The following is a 26,033-nucleotide window of genomic DNA, read 5'->3' as shown; positions in this document are numbered from 1 at the left end:
TGAATTATGTGTATTCATCAGTGAAACTTGTATCATTTCAAACCCAATACTGCTGCAAGTATCTAATAGGTCATCTTTCAGCTTACTGTATGTACCGCATATCTTTCAGATGCTGCTGGTAATGAGTATGACTTAAGTGACTTGAGCAAAGAGGGTGAACCATGGGTTGCTATAGACACTTCAAAAGAAGCAAAGAAGCGCACATTTTTCTTGAATGTCTGCAAGCCTTTGCCCTATGTGCCTGGATGCCCTGGTAAGCCAAGTGACAAGCATTTCTTAATTTGTGACTTCTGATGCAAGATCATGTATGCAGAATGACATCCCTGGTTATTTTAGTAGGATTTCATGAATCCTGCCCATTCAGTCGCTGAACTTGCATAGACCTGGGTGACGTATGTCAAGGGTATAATAAACAGACTTTCTCAAGCTGAGAGCAGTCTTGATGCTCATCAGGACTTTTGCATTGAGATGTGTGGGAATGCATTTGGGAAAAACACACTGAGGGCAGTATTTGCCAGTATCCTTGATTTATTTTTTTTTTAATTATTTTTTTAAAGAAGAAGGGAAAGTTAAATGTTGTTGAAGCCTCTTAACTGAATGAGGCTAGAATGAGAAACCTATGCCATGTCTTATTGCACCTTTAGCCAGTTTGATTTGTTTAACCTGTTGCTGTAGTCTTCTATCAGTCTGTGGGAGCAGATAAACTAGTGCAGTTTTAAAGATTTCGGTGAATGCAGGACAGTAACTTACTCCTCAAAGGCTTTAGGCACACAATGTCTCTAACTGTATTTATGTAAACACTTCTGTTGCGTTCTGCTTTGGGAGTTTGAGACAGTCTGCTTTAATGCTTAAAGCTCTTTTAAAGCCACTCCATTATGTTATTTTACAATAAAGTTAACTCTAGTTGTTAAAGCTTTGATCTAAAATACAGGCTTTTTCTTTTTCCTGTAGGTGGTGCCATAGGATCTTGTGTGAAATACACTGATACAAGCAAGAACCTTGGAGTCATTCAGATAAACCCACGGGCTGCTACTGATGGGTCATTAAGCATTATTTACTTGAATGGTGACACATGCAAAGATAAGCAACGTTATTCTACACGTATAATCTTCCAGTGCGATCAAACAATGGTAATTTTCTGTGCCAGTTGCTATTAATGGGGATTTTGGAGCTTGGACTTAGTATAACAAATTCGACAATGTTAATTCCTCTTGGAACGGAGAGGCTGGTTCTAAAAAGTAATATCTTGTATACAGGCTTTTCCCTTGTCTCTCCTTACAACTGCTCTCCTGAGCCCATAGAACACAACAGTGAACTCTATCGTGGAATCCTGTGAGCCACCAAAAGCAGGTCTTTGCTGAAAATGAGTACTGAAATTTGATAATAGAGATCATAGACTGTGCAACTGCAATACAAAAGGATTCTGCATGTACGTTTTGAGACTTGCAGTGTAATCATTAGTAAGGCTCTTTCATATGGTTCTTTTCTGTAGGGATCGCCGGTGTTTGAGCAAGAGGGTGACTGTGAGTTTATATTTGTTTGGAGAACCTTGGCAGCGTGTCCTATTCACAAAGCAGAAGGTAAGTGTAGTTATCTGAACTTCAAAATATCAAAACAATCTGTACAAGAAGTAAATACTTAGTGAAGCTGTGTTTGTTTCATGCCCTGTGCATCTTTCTGGCTTGTGGAGGGTTGTCTTTTCTGAGCTTTAAGCCAATTAAGAGTCACATCTAACATTAAAAGTACAACTTAGGATGACAGGCAAATGTACTTCCCTATCTAGGGAAAGAAAATAAAGTAATAATGCTGTCTCGGACAAATCATAGTACTACCTTGTTAAATCACTGGCAGACTTGCTAGTGTCTTGTAAATCTTAAAGCATCAGTTTTCATGAGAATGTGGTTGATCCTATGCCTGGCAAGTCATTCCCTGTCCCCCATTAAAGACTGGAAATTGTACTGTAAACTTGACCCTTGACAATGGGGGAGAGTCCAGCTGGCGACTATCAGAGTTTACAGTTGACTCCAGGACATGCAAGAAGGAGCCACACGTTCTAGTTCTGATACTCAGTTGACTCTTAGATGGGAAGTTGAATGTGCAGGTCTCTTCTCCGCCCTTGCAGGCTTTGTTTTGTAACTTGTAGATAATGCCTTATAAAACATCCAGACTTCCCGTAAAGGATTGTATTGCAGTGGTCCTAGACATTATTCAAACTGCCAGTGATCTCATGCGGCACAAGAGGAATGCTTACAAGCTATTGCTCTGTAGCCCGCAATTACTTTGCAGGATGCTGGTGACAAGAGTTGTGGTTTTGAAGGGAGGGAAACTGATGTCTTGTCTTGAACTTGGTACCAACTTGTTGGATGATTGAGGTGAGCGTAATAATCATATGATGCAGTCTGATTTTTTTTAAAAGCTTCAAAATATTGAGCAAAAGGTCACTTTGCTGCTGATCAAGTCCTCAGTTTTAAAGTTACTGATGTATATCAGCTGATTAGACTCATGAAAGTAGAATTTTCCCAAACCTTTTTTGTATACATATTGGTAGATGCGTAAGCTGTAGCTAATATTTCCTGTGGTCAGTTATTTCCTAACTTGGCAAATTTTATAGCTGTTAAAAGAAGATGCAAGACTGACATCTAGGACAACTCTTGCTTCGGCCTTGTAACCTCACTGTTCTTTCCAGATAATTAAGCAAGTGCTGGACTTGGTGTCTCTGGTTCTGTACTTAATCTTCAGCGTGGCTGAAGGAAGAACCTGTGAGGCCACTTTGAGGTAGTTTTTCAACCACGGTGTGACTTTGCATCTTGCTTTAGTGGCAGTTATAAAAGAAATGTTCCATTTGTAGCTTAGTCTCATAGTTCTAGATATTGGTGACTTCCTGAAACAACCTGCTTAGCTGGACTAAAATGGTCCTTCAGTGTCACTACCCTAACGTGCCAGGTACTCATTTTTGTGGCCTCACTTGTGCCACTAAGCCTTAATTGTCCTAAGTGTATTTGGCATGGCTCATAGATATTAAATTGTGTTTTAAATTCTGAACTTTTCTTTAAAGGAGAGGATTGCCAGGTGCAAGATCCGAGGTATGGTCATGTTTATAACCTGAAGCCACTTTCCAATAAAGACATAAAAGTGAGTACAGATGAATATGACTACTACTTCAGAGTTTGTGGAGAAATAACAGAACCTTGCAAACCAGAGGCTCACACTGTGTCATCATGCCAAGTAAAGAAGACGGACAATACTTTCAGAAAAGTAGCAGGTATAGCACTTGATTGGAAGGAACTTAGAGAATGGGAAGATTAACCAGGGTGTAACTGAAGCTACTGTGTGATTGTCGTGGTTTAACCCCAGCCAGCAACTAAGCACCATGCAGCTGCTCACTCCCTCCCCCTCACCCAGTGGGTTGGGGGAGAGAATCAGGAAAAGAAGTAAAACTTGTGGGTTGAGATAAGAATGGTTTAATAGAACAGAAAAGAAGAAATGATATCATTATCATTTAATAATGATAATGATAACACTAATAAAATGACAACAGCAATAATAAAAGGATTGGAATGTACAAATGATGTGTAGGGCAATTGCTCACCACCCGCCGATCGACACCCAGGTAGTCCCCGAGCAGCCATTCCCCGCCCCCACTCCCCCCAGTTCCTATACTAGATGAGACGTCCCATGGTATGGAATACACCGTTGGCCAGTTTGGGTCAGCTGTCCTGGCTGTGTCCTGTGCCAACTTCTTGTGCCCCTCCAGCTTTCTTTCTGGCTGGGCATGAGAAGCTGAAAAATCCTTGACTTTAGACCAAACATTACTTAGCAACAACTGAAAACATCAGTGTTATCAACATTCTTCTCATACTGAACTCAAAACATAGCACTGTACCAGCTACTAGGAAGACAGTTAACTCTATCCCAGCTGAAACCGGGACAGTGATACAAGAGGGGTTCTTGCTAATCTTGTACATCTTATGAGATAAAGCACCCTACCTCTTTTGTTTGATGTGCAAATAAAATGTCATGTATTTAGTTATCTTGACACACAATTAGGAATGAGCTCAACCTTACTGTACTGGAGTAGTACTCATTCAATAACTAGGTCACAAGTTTTAGAGGAAGGTTGAGGTCTTTCTATCAGTACTTTATTGTGCATGTTATTGCTGTCTATGTAACCCAGTTGCCAGAGGCATTTCTGCAGTCATGTATTCACTGGACTAGGTGCTTACTTTTCTCAACTCTTTGCTTCTAGGCTTGCTTACAGAAAAACTGACTTTCAAAAATGGTTTAATAATGATTAATTACACCAATGGAGAAAAATGTCATAAAATATACGAAAGATCAACTGCCATATTGTTCTATTGTGACAAGACTACATCTGAGGTTAGTTTCAAAACATATGCTTCCTGACGTACTGTCTCCCAGAATTGCCCTCTTAATGTGTGGGATGGTAAGGTGAAGAACATGAACTAGCTTCCTTCAAGGACTGCCTAATCATTTACAGATTAGGCAGGAGATTGAAAGGTCCTGTGAAGTAATAAAAAAAATGAGGAATGTTTTGGATTTCCTGTTTAAGGAAGGTACCTTTGTCATGCCCAGGAAATTCACGGCATGTTGTTCCTTTTAAGGGATGCCTTCCATTAGCAAAGCTTTTGGAGATGTTGGGAAGGGATGTTCTCCCAGAAATAATGGCAGTTTCTTTGTAAGAAATAAAGGGTAGGAGAATGAATCTGCAGGAAAGCAGGTATTACATGGCCACACCAAAACAAGCTGGTTACTTGCTTTTAGTATCTCTCTCTGCACTTGTGCTTTCCTTCCTGTTTTTAAACAATGGTGCCTAGAGTTAATTTTGCTCTTCCCTTTATTTCATGGAAGAGGCAGAAGCGCCTAATGGCTGCCGTTTTATCAGAAGTGTGCAAGTGGATAAACTCAGGTTTGGGAGAAGCCATGCTTTTCAGAGGCATAGTGTGGCTCTGAGATAATATGTAAATAACCGGTTTCTGGATCTTCTTGAAGCAAGACTGAGATGTTATGGTAGCTTTGGTGTGTCTAGATGAGAAAAATTCCCTTTGTATTTTGTTCTTTCAGCCTGTATTTTTGAAGGAGACTCCAGATTGCACCTACATGTTTGAATGGCATACTCAGTATGCTTGCCCACCTGTTAAATCTACTGAGTGCTCCTACAAGTAAGTTATTTCCTCAAGCTTGAAATGGAGCTGTATGATGGTAGAAACAAATACAGCCTTACTGCAACTCAGTGCAATACTGCCACTTTAGCTATTGTGTTTTGACTTAATCAGTTACCAGCCAATGTGGCATTCAATGCCGCAGTATATTTTAGGTAACTTTTGCAATTTGTACCTCCTAAAACTAATTTCACTAATTTCACCAAAGAAAAGCACTTCCTTTGAGCCTCTTCTGGGGAATAAGCTTAGTATCAAAGTGAACCCTTGGGTAGGCAGTTATTGATGATTGAACTCTGAGTATGTTAGATTGTTACAAGTGTCTAGTTATTATTTAACTACAGCTAATTTAAGCAAAAATAAAACTGCTGTCTGTTTGGAACTTCCACCAAACAAAGTTCCAGGAAAAATGTAATCTATTTCTGTCACAACTGAATATTAGTTGATTGAGATTTGATAAGTGGGGTCAGATGTGGCTAGTAATTGGCCCAGAGTTTTAACATCTGGCATCATGATAAGTTTCTACCCTAAGGTAAAAACGATCCACTGTAAGTAACTGTGCATTTGTGCTTGCCATGCACTGAAAGCCTGCATTCTTCAATGAAAAGTTAGAATTAGTCTTGCATTGGCTGAGGGCTGTGTGCACGTGGACAGTTACTGTGGGGATGGCTGGTGCAGTGATATATCTCTGTACTGAATTTGAGGTTTGTAGGGAGTGATGAGTCTGGTGCAGATTTCTTTTCCAGCATGATACTCTGCTTATAGAGTTATTAGGTTACAATTCTTAAGTTACTACAATAACTTTTAACTTAGAATTACTTGATTTTTTTTTTTAAATGCCTCTTAATTTGAATCCTTTGTCTTTCTTACAGGGATGATGAAGGAAACTTCTATGACTTTTCATCTCTGACCCGGCATAGAGAGAATTGGGAGGCAATTGCTCTATCTGCTTCTGCACAGAAATACTATATTAATGTCTGCAAGCCCTTGGTACCATATGGTGCTGCACGTAAGAGCAAAATAAAAACATATTCTCACTGTAGCTAGGGGAGGCGAGTGGTAGGCTCTGTTGTTCAGAGTGAAAAAAGTCACAAAGCAAAGTATGTGGAGACAGTGGTGTAATTTCAGCACCATCGGGAAAGGTAGATTGTAGGCCTTATTGTCATCTGCTTGGCAGATTAGATTCACTAGAAGCTCTTATCTTCTCTTAGTAACTTCAGCACTCTAGCTCTTCCATCATTATCCAAAGTCTCCTATAGCTCTTAAAAATTAAAGTAATCTTTTGGTGCAAGATGTTAACTTCAGAATTTTCTCTATGGCATCTTCTGACTGACTCCACATTTTGTGGAAGATGAGGTCACAGACTCTAGCCTTTCACTCTGTGTAGTAGTCTGCTTCCCCAGTAGTAGCTGGCACTTATTCTGTATGACCTTGAGTGAAGTGAGGTTGTTGCTGCTATTTGTGATTTTTGGGGGAAAAAACACCTCAATGAGTATGGTTTGGACAGTGGCTTGGAGAGAGATCAGCCATGACATACCTGAAAGTAGAGTAGTGGAGTTTTGTTCTAGGCAAGTAAGCCTTAATAACGTTTGGAGTAATAACGCAGTTTTTGTTCACCTGTATAGGTTCCTGTCCTTCTGATGCTGCTGCCTCCCTCATGGAGGGTGCAAAATGTACAAGTCTTGGGGAAGTGGCTGATGGTCCACGGTGGGAAAACGGTATTTCTATTCTGAAATATATTAATGGGGAGCAGTGTCCCGATAAAATTCGCAAGAAAACAACAATATTGCGCCTCAAGTGTGATGAGAGCAAAATTGTAAGTGAGCCACTTCTGGTGGAGTTTTATGTTTTCATGAGTTGTTCATACCACTGTAGGTGTAGGGAGTATGGTGGGCAGTTCTTATCCATTCCCTAATTGTCTGTAGTTGGATGGAAGCCAGTCTTGTAAGCAGACTGGCTTATAAGTACTTGAACTTTAGATGCTGAGCAGTTTTTAAGTGATCTTTTTGTACACTCTGCTAGCACAGATTTTGTCATCTGTAATAGCTTCAAATTGTCTGTTTGCGTCTTGAAGGTGAATGTATTGCAGGTTGGGAAGTCTCTCAAGCAGGAAATAATGCTATTGGCTGTGTAGTTCTTAACTCTTGCACATCTGTATGCCTTGCCACAAGTACTCTTCTATTTGGTGAGATGTCGTACCCTCACCTTCTGGATTTTCTGTTGCCCAGCTAGGCTGCCTTTAGCTCTCATCAGTTTTATTGCTCCTGATAATGATTCTGTACTGTTGTGTTTTTTAAATAGTCACAGTTAAATACTCTGTCCTTGGGTTTATTCATTGGGCCATGATGGTCTGTTAAGTCCTAGAACTGGCACTCAAATTGAGCTAGGCTACAGGCTTCAGAGATAACCCTGTGGCATGAAACCTTACAGTATCACTCTGTAGAGATGTCGCTCTCTCCACTGTTTCATGTTCAGGAATCAAAGCCAGAACTTATAACGGCCATTGAAGATTGTGAATATACCTTCTTATGGTTCACTGCTGCTGCGTGTCCTCTTAAAAGCAATGTGCAAAATGACTGCCGGGTAACCAATCCTGCAACAGGTAAGGACAAGGCCTCAGGATTTTGTATGTGGAAGAGGCTGCTGGAAGTGGCAGTACTGTCTTTGTGTTCTTGAGGGACTTCATTAGAAAAGGGCAGTCTGACGCATCCTCTGGATAGTGACTAACAAGCTTATTGGTGGGTAGAAATATCTTGTAAGCTACTGCAATGTCCCTTGGAACATAAACAGTGTATAGTTCTGCAACTAGTTTTACCTCTAATTATTAATATGAATTAGTAACTGTTTGCCTTTCTAAGCTAGCAGGCAAGTAGAGGCTGGTTGACCTTCCTACTACATTAAGTTACTGAAAGCTTTTAGTAGAAGGAAATGTCTTGATTTTGAATCTGAAAAAAAATTAAATTATTCCCTGATCTGCCTACAGGCCACCTCTTTGATTTGACGTCGCTAAAGCGAGAGTCTGGCTATACCATCAGTGATTCACACAACAGAAAAATTGAGTTGAATGTTTGCGCTGAAGCTAAAAGTTCATGTGCTATTGGAGCTGGTAAGCATTTTATCCCGTTTGATACTGTAATTGTGGACTATAGAATACCCAAAGGAAATAACTTATACTCAAGTTTACAATAAAACGCGAGGGGCATGTTTTACTGCAAATGTGGAAAGAGTGAAGAGCGCAGCTGTGTGACTGAATTAGCTGGGAAAAGATCCTAAAACTGTTCTAGGAAATGAAGTGACGTATTCCTATCAAACTCCATTCCTAAACTTACATGGGCTCACTTCCAGTCCAATCCCTCTAGGTCTGAATGGGTGGGTATTCTTTTGGACATGAGGGCAGGAGTGTAGATACTTCTATTGCACCTCTTGACTGTTGTGAAAAGGAAGAAGTTGCAAGCTTCCAGCAAGAGTGAGCTGAGCAGAAAAATTGCTCTGTGGTGATGTATTGCTGTAATGCATCTGCACTGAGCCTTTGGTCTGCACTTCAAACCCTTGCCAATCCTCTTTCTAGCTTTCTGTTCTGTTTTGGATGCTTCTGAAACATCAGTAGAAGTTACCTTGTATTTTAAGCTGCTTACCAGCAGGCTGAATTGTTAGCTCTTCTGTCAAACTGAATATGAGATGATATTTAAGCATCTTAAATACTAAAATAGGAGTATCACTTGTGAATTAAAAATTATTTTTGTGTAGTTAGAAGAAAATACTGGATTGATTTGGTACTTAAGAGGCATCTTAATAAAATTATATATAATCTGGCTGACATTTTGTGTTAATCTCTTGGTTTTCAGAGAAGTGGTAACCAAACACTGTGCTTTGTGATTGTTTAAATGTGTATAGATGCAGTACATTCTGCTGGTTAATGAAGTGTTAAAGACAATATTTGGTCTTTGTTTCACTGCAGTTCAGCTCAGTTTAATGGCAACTCTGGATGGTGTGAAAAAGCCTATCTTTCCTAGGAAAATTAAAGTGAGACTAAAATCTTAAGTTTCCTGCTATTCATATTGTAAAGCACAATTTTGAAGGGCAATTACATCAGACTTGATCTGGTTTGTTAATTTTTCTTTTTTACTTTAGCTGTCTGCATCACTGGTGGTCCAAAACCAATTAATGCTGGAAAACTGAGTAAAACTTTAACTTATGAAGATCAAGTATTAAAGCTTGTCTATGAAGATGGAGATCCTTGCCCTGCAGACCCTGAACTGAAACATAAAAGTTATTTTAGCTTTGTATGCAAGTCTGATGCTGGAGATGACAGCTGGCCTGTTTTTCTGTCTTTTGACGAGCAGACATGCACTAGTTACTTCTCTTGGCATACTTCCTTGGCTTGTGAGGAAGAGGTAAGAATTACTTCTACAGAAAACACTTGTGGGACTAAATTTCAGGGGGGGTGTTGTGGTTTAACCCCAGCTGGCAGCTCAGCCCCACTGAGCTGCTTGCTCACTCTCCCTGCAGTGGGATGGGGGTGAGAATCAGAAAAGTGAGAAAGCTCGTGGGCTGAGATAAAGACAGTTTAATAGGTAAAGCAAATGTCGCACACAAGCAAAGCAGAACAAGGAATTCATTCACCACTTCCCATGGGCAGGCAGGTGTTCAGCCATCCCCAGGAAAGCAGGGCTCCATGATGCATAACGGTGACTTGGGAAGACAAACACCATCACCCCGAACGTCCCCCCCTTCCTTCTTCTTCCCCCAGCTTTATATGCTCAGCATGATGCCATATGGTCTGGACTGTCCCTTGGGTCAGTTGGGGTCAGCTGTCCTGTCTGTGTCCCCTCCCAACTCCTTGTCCCCCCCCAGCCTACTCACTGGTGGGGTGGGGGTGAGAAGCAGAAAAGCCCTTGGCTCTGTGTGAGCACTGCTCAGCAGGAATGAAAACAACCCTGTGTTACCAGCACTGATTTCAGCACAAATCCAAAACATAGCCCATACTAGCCACTATGAAGAAAATTAACTCTAGCCCAGCCAAAACCAGCACAGGGTGTTAGGCATAGTAGTAGTGTGTGTTTTAAATTCCTTGAGGGAAGGGTGTTTTCCTGTAGTACAGAACCCAAGTTCATATAGAAGTCCTCAAATACTTTTCTTACTGACTTTTTCAGCAGTGATGAAAAATACTTGGCAAACTTCTGGTCCGCATTGTGAGCCAAGTTAAAACTTTAACACCTCAGAATAACCCCTCTGTGGTACCTACTTGGCTGCTTTTCTGTACAGCTCAAATGGAAGCCATAAGTCATCATCTTGGGAATTGATGGTGAAGATCCTCCAACACAACAGGCCAACAGAGCTTAGGTTGAATTCAGGACAGCAGCATCTCTGTGCATGGGGATAGTCTTTGTTTCTAAGCAAGTGACTAGAGTCCAGGCAAGTGTATGATCAGTTTGCTCAGTGCAAAAACTGATAGCATGAATTTAGTATCTGCCTCTGCTGTATAACACATACTGTAATAATGTGATTTGGTCACCTCTAGATGAACTGCTGTTCCAGACAATACTTTGAGCTAGTCTGACTTTAGTCAATTTTAGCTAGTTAAATTGTGACCAGTAGTGGGTGCACAGAGTAACAGCCAGCAATAGGAATAGAAAGCTAAATGAGCTATAGGGTGAATTCACATCTTTTCTTAACACCTGAACATTACCTTTTGTGAATCTGCCTAATCATTCTTTTTGCTGCCTTGATTACTTCTAGTGTGACCATCTTTCTCTGTGACAAGTTGTTTTTCCTCCTCATCACTGTCTCAATACTACCATAGCTTTGGCTTCCATTTAGGAAAAAAACATTTTCCAGTTTTCCTTTCCCCTGACAGGAACTGTCACATGTCCCCTCCTTCTTTTCTAAGATTTCTGCTACACATAGCTCTGGTTTCTTCTTCAGTAGTATGTACCATACTGCAATACAAATCGACAGCGCCTAAAAACATGGTTTTCTAGCCTCATTTGTGCATTTCTGGTCACTTTTCACAGGGTATCCACCGTGACCCTTGCTATTTCAGTGTGGTGATAGCTAGGTAGCAGTGATGATTATTTGTCCTGAAATTAAATGGTAATTTTGTTAGTTGCTCCTTATCTAATATCTAAACAATAGACTTCCCAGATTCCAGGTAGGCTGTCAGTAAGCTTATGTGCTTTAAGAATGCATGAAATTAAGTTCTGAGGAAACACAGTGCTCAAGCCATCAACTTGCAATACAGTAACTTTACATTGTTATAACCAAGCTTGTTTATCGGAGTTGGTTGAATGATCTGTGGGAGATGGGGAGAGGAAAGGACTGTAGGATCTGCTGATCTGAAGACACATTGATTATGTATGCTGGAGTATGCATGCCAGAGCTTTACGTCTTGGTATTGTTCTGATATGGATTCTATTCCATAAGAATGTTTAAATGATTGAGGTTTTTCATATGCAGCTTTTAGGTGCTTAACAAATGCCACTTTACTTAAATTTGAAACATTTAAATGCAGCCACACTTCTGGCCCTACAAAGGACAGGATGTTTGTCAATAAATCAAAGCAAGTAATAAAAGAGTAAGAGCAATAAAATGTACTTTCTTGTAGGTGAAGTGCTCAGTATTGAACGGCAGTTCCGTTATCGACCTGTCTCCTCTGATCCATCGCACTGGGTATTATGAGGCATTTGTGGATGAAGATATAACAGATGTTTCTCCAGACTTCTACATCAACATTTGTGAGCCTCTCAATCCTATCAAAGATGTCAATTGCCCACCTGGAGCAGCTGTTTGCATGGTTCCTGTTAATGAATCACCAATAGTAAGTACTATGCCTGGTATCAATGAAACATGCTTTTCCCTGCTAGTTTAAAACAGTATCCCTGCCTAGAGACTTAGTTTGCACCAAAGGCTTGACAATGGGTTAAAGAAATGGAATACAAAACTAAAATCTACCCTGCAAAACTCCCTTTCATCCCTTTTTCCCTACAAAGAAGTATTTTCCTACACTGAACCCCAGTGATATTTTTGGGTGTCAGAAGATTCCATACCATGACAAATATATGAAAAATTACTACAGAGAATTTTTTGGCTGCATGCCAAATACGGAGACTGGGAAGCAGAATGCCTTAGTCTGCCATTCTGTGGCATAGAAATAGCATGCTTGGTCGCATGATAGCCTGTTACAATATGAAGCAGGATATGTCCTAGCATGCTCCAAAATGCATTTAGTACTTTCATGAAAGAACTTGACAGCTGCATGAATAGCAAGCTATGACAGAATGTTGGTTAACTTGTCTGTGTTACCTTGAGAGTTGGAGGTTCTTACCTTTTGAGGTCTTGTCTGTGAGCTGTAGAAGATGAACATAAAAAGTTGAGATTGTTTTCCATGATCTTCCATGTTGATCTAGGGACCTCACACCATTGTTAATACTATGCTATTTTTAAGTGATGAGTTGGTATTTTGGCACAATGATTTAAAGAATAAGCTACCTTTAAGATAGCTCTTACAGATAGTTCTTACCAGAACCTCTCTGGCTTTTGTCAAGCTTAATCAAAGAGTGTTTTGAGCTGCTCAACTTGTGTTTTGTTGGGATTGAAATATAACAACTATTCTTTGAGTATAGAATGCAGTTTTCAAAAGTGCAATAGTTGAGTTCCCATGTAAACCAAACAGATGAATCTGAATCTCTGGGGTGATCTGAAATCTAGGTGTGTCCCATATGTCTCTTAATACATATTTTTGCTTGTGTAGGATATTGGTCGTGTTACTGAACCTCCCATGTTAAATGAGGCAGTAAATGAAGTTTACATCACTTACAACAGCACTACTCCTTGTCAGATAAACAACAAATTGAACTATACTTCTCTTATTGTATTTCACTGCAGCCAAGGAACTAGTCTGGTAAGACATCTATTAAACTTACGTTGATATTGGAATGCACTGAGAAGTGGATAGTAACCAGTGTTAGCTTTGTTTAAAACTAAATCAAGGATTTGTTTCTAGCTTGTAAGGATGGACTTGTTTAAACAAGGAATATACTTAATATTTGTATTCTTAACCAGGTAAAATTTCATAGAGTGCATGAACTTTAAGCTTGAGAGCAGCAGGTTCCGATGGTTTCAAGGATCAGATTCCACTGAAGTAATGTAGCGATAACTTACTGCTGGCATTAAACTTAATGCTGTATTGCACCTTGTCTAGGTCCAGAAGCTTGTACTTGTACCACAAGCTAACACAAGAACCAGTGTAACTGTTTGTAAAGCTATTACAGTGAAATGTTTCCCCTGTGTTGTAACCCTTTCCATAATCATACACAGCTTTAAAAATTTGCATTTAGATACTTAATGTTTTTATTTTGTGTTGACACCTGAACACTAAATTGAGGTTGTATGGTGGTGTGAATCTAACACTTCTTGAATTTTTTGGATGCTTTAACAAACTGTAGAGAAACACTTAGGTATGATGTTTGACAAACTAGAGCTTGTTGAAGATGCTCAGTGGAACCTTTTTCCATCAACATGGCATGAACTGAAACTCTCGGCAGCTCTGAATATTACACAGGCCATACTCATATTTTTATTTAAAATATGACAAAGGAAGCAGCATTCTTTCTAAACCTTAACTCAGTGAACTTTCTTAATGTTCTCTACTGTGGAGAAACACAGCACTCTCACACTTTTGTTGCTGCTTGCAACTAAGCTGAACATCGAAATCTCGACCCTAGTTAATAAGACAGCTTGTATACTTCAATTACTGCTTTGACTGTGTTCTGGAGCTAGGTAGAACATACTTCACTTGTAGCTTTTTTGGTACTGGTTTTAATAGGAAGGCATGATGTGGGTCCTACAGCCCATAAAGTCTAGCCTTGGTAATAACTGAGGTTCACTGTTGAGGTGGGGGGAATGCAGAAAGAACAACAAACTCTCCAAAAATTAAACCTAATGTATCTTGCTGTGTTCTTTGGTAACAGGGCAAGCCAAAGATGATAAGGAAAATTGACTGCAGTTTTGTGTTTGAGTGGGAAACTCCAGTTGTGTGTCCTGATAAAGTGAAAACTTTAGGATGCTCTGTGACTGATGAACAGCTACACTATACTTTTAACCTGACGAGCCTTTCTGGAAGATCATTTGAGGTAATGCCTTCTGGTGGTGTGGTTTTTTGTTTTTCTTTTTGTTGTTGTTTGTTTGTTTTTTAATTGCTTATTGCTATCAACATTTTAAAACTGAAGCAGACGTTTCTTTTAAGCATCCTGGGGTGTGAGACAAGACTGAAGTGTGTATTGCAGCTGTGGTCAGTGTTGATATTTGTTTGGCCTCTGACAGAGGGAATAATATTAGAGGGAATAACATTAAAAATCTGATGTTTTTGAGAGGGAAATTCATGGATATACTGATGGGGGACGGCAGGAGAAATCTTCACCTGTGGCAGAATCCTGAACATGAAAACAAGTCTGCTAAACAGACTATATCCTTGGTCCTATGAGTGTACTTTATCTGCAACTTTGCCATATTAAGGAAGGCCAGATGTGCAGAATTAGTTATCTTATTTTCCTCCTGCATTATGCAAGTACTGCATGAGACTTGGTTTATAAAGCACTCATGTGGTTCTTTGTTAAGTATTGACTCTAAGCTCTGAGGCAGCCTTGTTTGTGATGCTTCTGGATGTCCACACAGGTATTTTCTGGACCCAACAGTTACCATGTTGGTGTGTGCAGTAAGGCAGCAGACTTGCCCCAGGGAAAATGCAAAGATGGGGCAGTGTGTCTGACATCTGAAAGTGGTGTGTCATCTTTTGGAAACATAAAGGAAATGAAAATGGACTATAGCCACCAGGATGAAACAGTCATCTTGCAGTATACAGGAGGTGATCGGTGCCCTCCAGGTGAGATTGAAGCAGACCCATTCTTTATGTAAAAACTTGTCAGCTTTTTTTACCCTTAAAGTATGAGGTTTTGTTATGATAGGAGGGATGCAAAACCCATATTGCTTACGTTAATAGAAACATGTAGTTTTGTTAAATCACATGCACCATGCTAACCTGCAACATCAACATGTATCTCCTAGAAAAGAGAATATGACTTTTCTATAGGGATGATTGTAGCTAATTGTACACTACATCCTAGTTTTCTAATTGGGTTTAGACTCAATGTTCCAGTTTTTCTGTTGTCTGCCTCTGCCTATGACTTTTCTTCAGTATTGAAGTACAGGCTTTGGATATTGTCCTGAATATGGATATGCCTGCTATTCTACTGTGTGTTAAGAGGATATATCTTTCCTTCTCAGTGACTGAAAAGGGAGAGCTTTGTGTGTTCCCCTTCAAGTACAAAGGGAAGACCTATGAGGAATGTATTACAGAAGAAAAGAATAGACCATGGTGTGCTACAACTGAAAACTACCAGGGAGATAGAAAGTGGGGATTCTGTGGTAATGGTAAGAACTTCCTATACTTCATGTGCAAAGATCTGAGCTAACACTGGGAGTTAGGCTTTATGATGCCAGGCAAAAGACCTCTGGTGCAATACAGTGGAAGCAGAGGGATAGGAGTGGGCAAGACAAGGAATCTATGGGACAAACCTGGCTTTACTCAAGTGAGTGAGCAAAATATTTCTGAAAGAAGAAGTTCAAGTCATAAGTGATGACTCTGCTTTGATGGACATCAGTTGTTTTGGAAGGAACACTACTTTCTAAAAAGCATGAAAGCTAACACAGGGAATAAAATTGCTAGGTAAAGCGTTTGTGCCTCTTTGCTATCTGAAACAATACCTGATTAAAATTTTTGTTGATACTGCACAATTGCTACACTAAAATCCATACATACCTGAAAGCGTCTTGCAAAATATTTTTTTTTTCCCTAACCTTCCCCCCTTATAGCAACTGCAAGAAGGGAATCTACCATTATCTTCACATGTGATGAAAACGCGGGTGTTGGGAGACCGCACCTTCTGAGTGAGACACTTGGCTGTGCTGTGACATTCGAATGGAAGACTCAGACTGTTTGTCCTCCCAAGAAGATGGAGTGCAAGTTTGTCCAAAAACACAGAACTTATGACTTGAGAATGCTCTCTTCCTTGACGGGCTCATGGATCTTTTTCCACAATGGGAACTCGTGAGTAATGAGCAACTCCCAGGGAGCAGCTCGCTAATCAATACAGTTGAAGTTGTAATGTGGCATAGTACTTCTGTTTGGTCCCTGTTCATAGTCTGTTTAAATTGCTGACAGTGTCTTAAAACTGTTGACGCTTAACACTGCATGTAGACAAAAAACCAGAAAGGAACCCATTTTATCTGAAGAGGATGAATAATTACTGCCTGCATCCTCACTGCTTCCCTCTATTGGTAACCCTTTTTAAAGGATGAATAAGTCTAAACTAAAAGCTTTTTAAAGGCTTTCTATTTAAACTGCTGTCTTAAAGTAATTTTGTAGTTTAAATGCATTTTTTTGATTCTAATCGCATTGAACAAAAATCTTAATGACTTAGTTGTTGTCTTCTGAGTCAAGTGTGTAACTTTTTGTCTAAAGTTTAAGTAGGGCTTTCCCCCCTGCCGTTCCTCTAAGTATCAACTTAGAGGAAAATATGAATGGCAGGAAGTCATCAACCTCTCCAGCCTCCCCACTCCAGCTAGCAAACAGAAATGAACTGGCAAGGATGAGAGCATCTAATTCTAAACTTATGATAAACCATGAGGTAGAAAAACTGTTTCATTCACTGCCTTGCTACCAGTTCCTCTGTTCTAATAAAACTTAACTGGTATAGCTCCGAAGAGATGCTGAATTTAGGATAGTACTATAACCTTCATAGCTGAAAAAAACTTTTGGGCATTTCTTGACTCAGTTCCAATTTCTTGTTTTGACCTAGGTCAAAACTAACTAGTGAACTAATCTGGTAAATGATCAATTTTTTTTGCACAGAGTCACTTACTTGAAAATGATGGTTAGAAGTAATCTGCTAAACCTTAGTACATGCTTTATTCTGTCAGCTAATTAGAGTATTTAATTTCTCTGAACATGGCTAGCTTCCCATGAGGATTCTAAAGTTTGTCTCACTATGTCAGTTTAGCCTAAATTAATTTTAAAGTTTTGTCTACCATGTTCTCTATAGGTACTATGTGAATCTCTGTCAGAGGGTACATGAAGGACCCACAGGCTGCTCGGAAAGAGCCAGTATTTGCAGGAAAAGCAACAATGGAGATGTTCAAGTTCTTGGACTCGTTCATACACAGAAGCTGAATGTGACAGGTAGGGTTACTTTTTGTTCTTGTATAGAGCTAGAGATGGCTAAATCTTACAATCTAGCTATAGTGGTTCTTAAATTATGGTGAAGCCTTTATTTTGAAATATCTTTACCAGTAAATCTTCTGTTTAAAAACAAAATCAGTAAATGCTACTACTCAAAAGTGGTGTTAAGTCATGAGAAGACACTGAATTAAATAAACAGTGTTGTCATTAAAGCTGTAAGAACTGAATTGTCCATCTGAACGTCAAGAAATACTTTTTTACTGTGAGGGTGATCTAGCACTGGCACAGGTTGCCCAAGGAGATTGTGGAGTCTCCATCCTTGGAAATATTCAAAAGCTATCTGAATATGGTCCTGGGCAGCCGACTCCAGGTGACCCTGGTTGAACAGGGGGGTTGGACCAGATATGACCTTCAGAGGTGCCTTCCAACCTCAACCAGTCTGAGATTCTGTAATTGTGGGAGAGGGAGTTATATTTGTTCATCCTGTTTTGAAAGACTTGTTCTATGTCCACTAACTTCTTCAATTAAAGCAGCATGTGAAAGATGACTAATTGGCTCCACTCTTGAGGAATAAAAAAAAAATCTCAACCTTACTCAAGTTTTCAGTTTAAAGAATATTTTTTTAAATTGCTGCTGACTCTCTGAAATGGGGAGAAATTTTCAATCCAGCTACAAAACCAATGGGATGTATTACATGTGTTTATTACCTGAGTTTGTTTATAAATGGATATCTTCATTTCCTCTTATGTTTAAAAAATGATGTCTTAAATGTAAACTTTCGTTATGGCCATACTGGTGACCTGAACACAGGGTACGATGTAAATAAAGAGGTATTTGAGGAGTGATTTTTAAATGATCATCAGTGTGAAGGCCTCAAATTACTGAAGTGCTGTAATTGATATATGGTCTATGTAGGGGTGGGGGGGAAATCCTAGACGGTAATCTAAAATAATGAAGTCTGGAGAATGAGCAAAGGGAATTTCTGACAGTTGCTTACAAAAACCTTGAGTGTCACCATTTTTTCTCTTCTAGGTGATACAGTGTATATTAGTTATTCCAGTGGGCAGGAATGTAGGAAAAACAAGAAAGTAACAACAATTATAGAACTGAAGTGTGCAAAAACAGTTGGCATGCCCATGCTGCAGAGGTGAGTTACAAATTAACATACCACTGATCTTCGTGGTTTATTCCTTTGTACCTCTCTAGTGAACTGTAAGTCTCAAGGCAGTGACTGTCTGTTCTGTTGGACAGTCCCTAAGATAATCCTTGGTCTGTACTTGTAAGACATGGATCTTCTGGAGTTTGTGCACCTGTTCACTTCCATAAACAATTGTATTCTGTATTTATCTTAAAATTTCTGGGCAAAAAAATTAAACATTGTACTTCCAAATTAGATCTGACAATGGCTGGGATGTTGTTTTCAATGTCAGTTGTAATACAACCACTTCTTTGCTCAAAATCAGTTTAGTAGAGAACACTTACTGTAGGTAAGTGATTAAGCTAATAAAATATGGTTTATTGTTGCCTCAATACAGATTATTTAACTAGAAGTTGTCCAAGGTGAGGTATATATGCATGATCACAAATACTAAGAAAGCTTGATGGCATTTTGCTCAGTCTTGTTTTGGTGAACTGTATATTGCTTGTAGAATTCTGAAACTGAGCAAGATGCTCTGTATGAATCAAAAGAACTAGGCAGCAAAATCTGACTAGTTCATACTCCTTGTCCTAGTTAAACAATGTGCAGCACATTAAACCTGCCAAGAGCAGCGTGACATGTTTGTTAGCTAAAATATTCTGATAAAACCCTCTGATACACTGTGTGACTTCTGGAAATTTTGAAGTAGGAAGTTCAAGTGCAGCCAGGTCTTTTTAGGTCTTGGAACTGCAAAAAAGTGCAGTGCAACTCAAGTAGCTTTTTGAGTGCTACTTGACAATTTCAGCTTACTTTTGGCATGATGCTTAGACAGCACGTTCCTACATATGGGTTAGCAGCAATGTGTCTTCCCTTTCTCAAGATACTAAGCACTTTTTACTGTTCCCTAGAGTCATGAGTTGTGTCTGTTATTTGGTAGGATTGATGAAGAAAACTGTGCTTACTACATCACTTGGGATACACGTGCAGCTTGTGCTGTGAAGCAGCAGGAGGTGGAGGTGCTGAATGGAACAGTTATTAATCCTGCAACTGGGAAAAACTTCTCTTTAGGGGATGTTTATTACAAGTAAGTAAAAAAAAAAAACCAAACACCCCCCCAACCAAAACAACAAAACCCCAACAACAACCAAAACCCACAATACCATAGAACTATACTGCAAGAAAAGAGAGCTTGGTGTGAATATTCTGTTGCCTTAACAGTTCTTAGCTGTCAAGTAGAAATAGCACTAAGTCACCTTGTACCAATGACCGACTTAAAGGCCTGATTAATAATGCAGCTCACGGCTGGGCCTATAGCTTTGAGCATGTCCACGTGTACACAAGACTAGTTTAAAGCCTGCACATACTCACCTTGATGTTAGATCTCTTTATTGTGGGTTATTGATCTTTTCCATAGTGTGTAGACATTAGTTCAGTGCCACAGAACTTGATTGAGATTGAGAGGCTAGAGTACTCCTTGGCTTTTTACATAACACCTCTTTTCCTGCTCAGACAATCTATATGAAAGTAGGAACCCATGCTTCAGAAGCCTTAGAAGGACAGCTCTGTAGGAATCATAGAATGATCAAGCATGACTGAACTCAGGAAAGGGAGGGGAAGACCAGCAGTTACACTGACTGTGCTACACATTGCACATAACTCTGGTCCAGAACCTCTTATAAACTACTATATTTAATGTCAGTGCTAGTGTTATGGAGGGAAATCTGCCCATACTAGTGTTATGGGAAGAATAAACTCTGCTTGAAGGGCACAAACTGTTAGTGTGCAGGATTGGAGTAACTGAGTAGAAGTGTTGTGAATAAACCTGCTGTGCAAACATAGTGATAGCATTGCAAGCATACAGAAAAAAGCAAAAATCAAACAGGCCTGGATGAAGGGGGAGAGGAAGTCAGGACAAAAACTTCGTGTAATGTGAGATTAAAGGCAAGTCATATTTGAGCAAGCTCAGCCTTCAAGCAGGTGGCTAGAACAAATAGCTCTGAATCTCATAGCATTCTCACTCTGACCAGCAATGTGAAGGGATGCAATTGTAAATAGTACTTAGGTAACACTTAAGGTAGAACTAGTTACCCTTCTGGAGAAGACAGCTAAGTTATGCTATTTATCATAGCTACAGAGCACACAATATGGTTCCTATGGTCAGTAGGCTAGCTTGCGTATGAGCTGCTGAATCATGCTTTTGTCTCCAGTTTATCTTAATCCTTTGGAAGTATTTACATGTTCATACACCCATTGAGGGCAATATAACTAGAAAAGTTTGCTTTTTGTGCTTTCTTAGAATGATTATGTTTATGCTAAATGTAATCCTCATTTGTAACGTTCAGGAAGGAAGCCTCAGTCCTGCCTCTTTTTGGTAGCTGAATCAGTCACTCTAACTTGCTCTGGAATCAACCAGTGGTAGCAACTATCGCTGTTGCTGGTCTTATGTCTTGGGAATAACCTAAATATGTGAATTTAGACTTAAGGATAGATGTGCCCTCTGTTTCTTCAGGTTGTACACAGCTTCTGGTGACATACGGACAAATGGTGATAAATACGTATATGAAATTCAACTTTCTGGTATAAGAAACTCAAGTTTCCCAGAATGCTCTGGAGCAAACATCTGCCAGGTTAAAACTAATGAACGTCGCTTTCGGAGAATTGGTTCTGCTAGGAAAGCTAAATATTATGTTGAGGGTAAGTACTTGCTCACTAGCCAGAATTGCTTGATGCTCTGTGTGAATTGCTTCGTCAGAAAATGGTTCTTGTTTCACAACATCTGTGCTAATCCCTTTCTCTAAAGGTATCCAGAATCAGTCTAGCAGAATTAAGGTTGTTTCTTTTTTCATTGTGCAAGCTGAATTGCACATGTAGCCTTAACAGGGTTAGGGCTTGACACTTGTTGAAAGACTTTGGTAGAAACAATGCAAGACAGAAGACTTGGTTTTCTGTTTTCCTTTGTGCCTGTGCTGCATAAGCAATGATTTCCTTTATCTAGCTACTTTTTCTTGTGGAGAGCTTAGCCCACTCTTCCATAGCAACTGATGGGATCAGCTATGTAAAAGTATAAGCTCACCTGCAGATACTGCAAAGTGTAAGCTGTTGCTGTAGAACAAATACGTAACTTTCCAGGGTCTAGTGTTAATAGAGTGTTCTCAAGGAAGTAGTAAACTATAAGGTGTTCTTCTCATTGTAGATGATGACTTGGATGTCATATTTTCATCAGACTCCAGATGTGGTAAAGATAAATCCAAGTTTGTGTCTTCAACCATTTTCTTCCACTGCAGTCCACAAGTAAAGGAAGGCATCCCTGAATTCCTTCATGAGACAGCAGATTGCCAGTATTTATTTACCTGGTACACATCTGCCGTGTGTCCATTAATGTGAGTAGTTAACCGTTTTCTGAAAGCAGCTGTTGTCAGCACTTCTCAGCTAAAGGCTTTTTTGTATTTGTTCATCACAGTGATTGTGAAAGAGACTCATAGATAGGTGGAATTGATGTTCATGTATGTAATGTTTCCCACATGACCACTAAGTAAAAGCTTGCTGAGTTGATCTGGACCTAAAGCTGCTTGTTTGCGTGGGAAATGGAGAGGCATGGTGGAATCAATATTGTTGTTCTCACTAAGTAAAACCTACTGTAGCTAACAGATCATGGTGTTTCATGTTACCGAGAGGAGTAACCAGTATTTGGGTAAGGTTTTTTGTCCTCCTTGCCTTACTGTCTGGAAAACTTTAAAGCCATGGCAAAGACGGGCCTTCCCCTCTATCTGCCTACTTCTTTAGGCTGGAGTGAAAATCATTACAGGTCTTAGAGGAGTAATGAGGTATTTCTGCAATTAATTATGATGAGCTTATCTAGAGATCCAGAAAGGAGTAATAAGGTGGCAGTGTAAAAAGCAGAGTGACTGTATCTAGGTGCTTTCTGGAATTCTTGACACATGGGCAGCCTCACTGCGAAGAATGGAGTGACTACTTCTAGGACTGTTTGCTTTCTGGCTGCTAGCTTGAAAACACCGGGAAACTGTTTGTTTATTCTGGTTTAAACAGGCGATTAGCTGTTGAGGTCTGTGTAGTGCTGTAGTCAGTTGAAAGGTAAATAATCGCTGTAGCTTTTGCAGCTTGCTCAGGTGCAGGTTTGGTTCTAAAATAGCAGCTTTGTGTGGATAGCTGCTGCTGTGTAAACTCTAGAGTGCCTAATCATGCACTTCAGCCTTGATTGTAATCAGTTTTATGCACTGTTGGAAGGCATACCAGCATGTAGGCACAGTAGATACTTTTTTTTTTTTAGTGTTTTTTACTTGGAATGAAATGCCCTGAATTCAATTCTTTATAGCTGTTAGTTAGGACTGACAGGATGGTGTAGCATGTTTAATTTCTTTGAATCTGCTGTTCCTAATCCAATTTGATGCAACTGGTCAATAGATCTCACCTGTCATTTTCTTCCCAATTTTGTTATTAGATTAACTGATGGTCCAGGAAGCAATGAGCACCAGACTGATCAGGAGGCCCAAGTACATAAAGGCCTTTCAAGGAGAAGTCAGGCTGTTGGTGCTGTGCTGAGTGTCCTCCTGGTTGTTCTCACTGCATGCCTAATAATCTTGCTGTTCTACAAAAAAGAGAGGAGGTAAGAAATGACTGGGAGGCTTTAGAAGTGTCTCTGGTGGGACTTGGTTTCCTCAGTGAAAGGGAAGTAGTGAACTCTAGAGATTTAAGTTCTGTTTTTCTGTTGGCAGCATCAACTATCAAACCGCTGGGTTTTTTTTTCTAATTCCTCATTACTGTCTGAAGATCCATGTAAAGAGTGCTGGAGTACACAGTTGAATTGGGGTAGTCTCCATTGTGGACAATGGCTAATTAAGGAGGATAAAACAATGTGACAATGTTGTTAGTATTTGATATCCCTCTCCTTTTACGGTGTCAAGCTGGAAACGTACAACAGCAGCAAGGAACAAGTACAAGTCCTGCTGATCCTCTGCTTTCCAGACAAATTTGGTTTTTTTTCCCTTAGATGTAAAGGCCAGAGTTGTTTCAGAACAGTCACCCTGAAGCTGTGATAAGGGGGAAGATGTACATCATCATGGACTGAATTTTGTCAATTTGAGTGGTTCAGGGTCAAGTGTCACTGCGGTAGTTTGCACCTTGCTTGGTGAAATGCTTTATGTTGATGGTAAAGATCCAGTGAAGAAAAGTGATGTCTAATAAGGGGAATACAGTCTCCCTAATGCAGTATTCTTTCCCTTCTTTAGGGAAATCGTAATAAACAAGATAACGAACTGCTGCAGAAGAACATCTGGTGTTTCCTACAAATACACAAAGGTAATACAGTGGCAAAATCAGAGGTTTTGTTTCTTGTCAAGTTTTCTTAATATGAAGCTTTCATTAATAAATAAATAACCCCCCTTAATTCCTAGTTCCTCCAGTGCATGGAAACCATACTGTGTGGCTTCAGGAAAGCCATGTAGCTGAGATGTAGACATTTATATTGTCAAATGGGAAAGGAAGATAGTGCTGAGGAAATGAAGAACAGTCCATAAATAGCCAAATAACACATAAACGTAGAGGAAGAGGAAAAAAGTGTTTTGGACATAGTGAAAAGCAGTAGTAACAGGATGCTATTGCAGCATTACTATCTCAAGACTAAGTTAAACCCAAGGCCATGTGTGGTGTGGGGTCTGACAGTTGGGGAGATCAGTGTGTGGCAGAGTCTAGAGTGGTATACACAGTCTCCTCTTGCCTTTCCCCCCCCCCCTTGCAGATAAACAGTGAAGAAGAAGCTAATGAGAATGAAACAGAGTGGCTTATGGAGGAAATTGCAGCACCAAATCAACGAACAACAAAAGGAGGGCAGGAGAATGGTCACATTACTACCAAGTCTGTTACATCTGAAGCCTTTACCTCTCTCCATGTGGATGACCTGGACAGTGAGGATGAAGTGTTAACCATTCCAGATGTAAAGATTCAGACAGGAAGAGGACTAGACAAGAGCAAGCACCCACAAAAGAAGCCACTCAGTCTTGGAAGTGATGACAAAGCTTATTTGCTGAATGGGGGAAAGGAAAAGAAAGCAAAAGCCAAGCCAGGCCAGCAGCAGGCACAGAACTCTACAAATAGAGTATTGTTTCATGATGATAGTGATGAGGACTTGTTGAATGTTTAATAACCCCTCTTGTGCCTAATCAAATATATATAGAGAGATTATATATAACAGGACAACATTTCCAACCAAATATGAGGACTTCAGCCTGAAAAGATTTTTCTGAATTTTGCCTTTAACAAGAAACCATTGAAAAGGGAAGAAGAGAAAGATTTCTTGGTTGTTTACAATGATCTGTTCAGTAATGACTGGATTTCTAACATCCGGTTGGCTGAGTTATGTTGACTCTCTCTAGCCAGGACACTTTTTATTTTTTAAGCCTCAGCATAGATGTTAAATGCTTGCTTGAAAAAGAGAAGCCTTTGAAAGGAGATGGTTAAGGCTCAATGAAGCCCCTGGCTCCTGAGACTCAAGTTATCTGACTACTAGCATTTTAACTCCTTGTATTTATTGATCCTCACTACTCAGGTTTGCTTAATAGCAACATGTTCTTCCTGCCGGCAGGGTATTATTCTATGGGTTCACCCATCGTAAGACAAGGAAAAATATAAGTTGTGTGTGTTGGGATGATTTGATGTAAATTTTGGAACTGGTATAATTTATCCTGTAAATTTGAATATCCATTCTAATTTAAACAGATCATTGGTTCAAAGGTATTGACTGAGAGGTACAACTCTGTATAGCTTTAGCCTGAAATGGTTGCTGTTCTTTGCATGATATTTTTTTGGTACTGGTCATATGACTGACTTCATCAGTATTTGCCTAAGCAGCTGACAAGCACCCAAAGATTTTCTTTTCTCCTAGATTATGGCTGGACTAGGCTGACTGCACAGAGAACCAGAGTGTTCAAGGACATAGAGGCAGAATTCCTACAATACAACCTGCGCTGTCCAGTTTGTCATCACCAAGAAAAAAGCGCAACAACTAGAGGAGCCCTAGTTGGCACAATTCCTCTCTTTGTTATTAATTACAAGGAAAAAAAAATTGGGCCAATGTTTTCTGATAGCCTAAGTTCTAGCTCTTATGCTACGGTCCTGGCCACGGTCATTGATTTGAAGTGTTGCTGGCAATGAAGGCAAGTGAAATTTCCTCTAGCAGTCTTGCTTTTCTCTAGGTGTTTCCTAAATTAACTTACGGGCAATGATAGGGTTTCAAAGCATCGTACAAGTACATGCATTGGTCAGAACTTTTTGAAACTTTTCATTGTTCCTTTTGGCTGGCTTATTCAGTTTCAACAATGGTTTCTTTTTATAAAAACTCCATTTTGAATCAAAATAGTGTAATATAAAGTATTCAGCAATTTCAATAAAAGATATGAAGTGGGTATTCCGAATCCCACATCTCAAGTCTGGAATCCTCCTTACACTAGCCTGTAATGCTGCTCATCAG

At 39.7% G+C, this 26,033-nt stretch overlaps 1 protein-coding gene across 2 annotated transcripts in view; it reads left to right on the top strand.

The window, feature by feature from the left end:
* IGF2R (insulin like growth factor 2 receptor) overlaps positions 1 to 25,990 on the top strand; it is a 61,160-nt gene extending 35,170 nt beyond the window's left edge. For both annotated transcript variants that reach the window (XM_069786910.1, XM_069786911.1), the window contains exons 24-48: positions 110 to 253; positions 952 to 1,130; positions 1,493 to 1,580; positions 3,056 to 3,262; positions 4,247 to 4,377; positions 5,083 to 5,180; positions 6,050 to 6,186; positions 6,803 to 6,993; positions 7,653 to 7,779; positions 8,161 to 8,283; positions 9,309 to 9,571; positions 11,782 to 11,994; positions 12,928 to 13,077; positions 14,147 to 14,308; positions 14,850 to 15,057; positions 15,459 to 15,605; positions 16,047 to 16,281; positions 17,276 to 17,412; positions 18,445 to 18,559; positions 19,488 to 19,634; positions 21,060 to 21,244; positions 21,744 to 21,930; positions 23,010 to 23,174; positions 23,797 to 23,866; positions 24,306 to 25,990. In XM_069786910.1, the coding sequence (XP_069643011.1) occupies positions 110 to 253; positions 952 to 1,130; positions 1,493 to 1,580; positions 3,056 to 3,262; positions 4,247 to 4,377; positions 5,083 to 5,180; positions 6,050 to 6,186; positions 6,803 to 6,993; positions 7,653 to 7,779; positions 8,161 to 8,283; positions 9,309 to 9,571; positions 11,782 to 11,994; positions 12,928 to 13,077; positions 14,147 to 14,308; positions 14,850 to 15,057; positions 15,459 to 15,605; positions 16,047 to 16,281; positions 17,276 to 17,412; positions 18,445 to 18,559; positions 19,488 to 19,634; positions 21,060 to 21,244; positions 21,744 to 21,930; positions 23,010 to 23,174; positions 23,797 to 23,866; positions 24,306 to 24,707 (4,211 nt within the window). In that variant the 3' untranslated portion in view covers positions 24,708 to 25,990. The remainder of the gene's footprint in view (positions 1 to 109; positions 254 to 951; positions 1,131 to 1,492; positions 1,581 to 3,055; positions 3,263 to 4,246; positions 4,378 to 5,082; positions 5,181 to 6,049; positions 6,187 to 6,802; positions 6,994 to 7,652; positions 7,780 to 8,160; positions 8,284 to 9,308; positions 9,572 to 11,781; positions 11,995 to 12,927; positions 13,078 to 14,146; positions 14,309 to 14,849; positions 15,058 to 15,458; positions 15,606 to 16,046; positions 16,282 to 17,275; positions 17,413 to 18,444; positions 18,560 to 19,487; positions 19,635 to 21,059; positions 21,245 to 21,743; positions 21,931 to 23,009; positions 23,175 to 23,796; positions 23,867 to 24,305) is intronic.
* The last annotated feature ends 43 nt before the right edge of the window (positions 25,991 to 26,033 follow it).

This window comes from Haliaeetus albicilla, chromosome 7 (assembly GCF_947461875.1).
Source record: "Haliaeetus albicilla chromosome 7, bHalAlb1.1, whole genome shotgun sequence".
NCBI classification, from domain to species: Eukaryota; Metazoa; Chordata; class Aves; order Accipitriformes; family Accipitridae; genus Haliaeetus; species Haliaeetus albicilla.
Note: the sequence above shows the minus strand (reverse complement) of the source record. Positions and strands in the feature narration are given on the sequence as shown.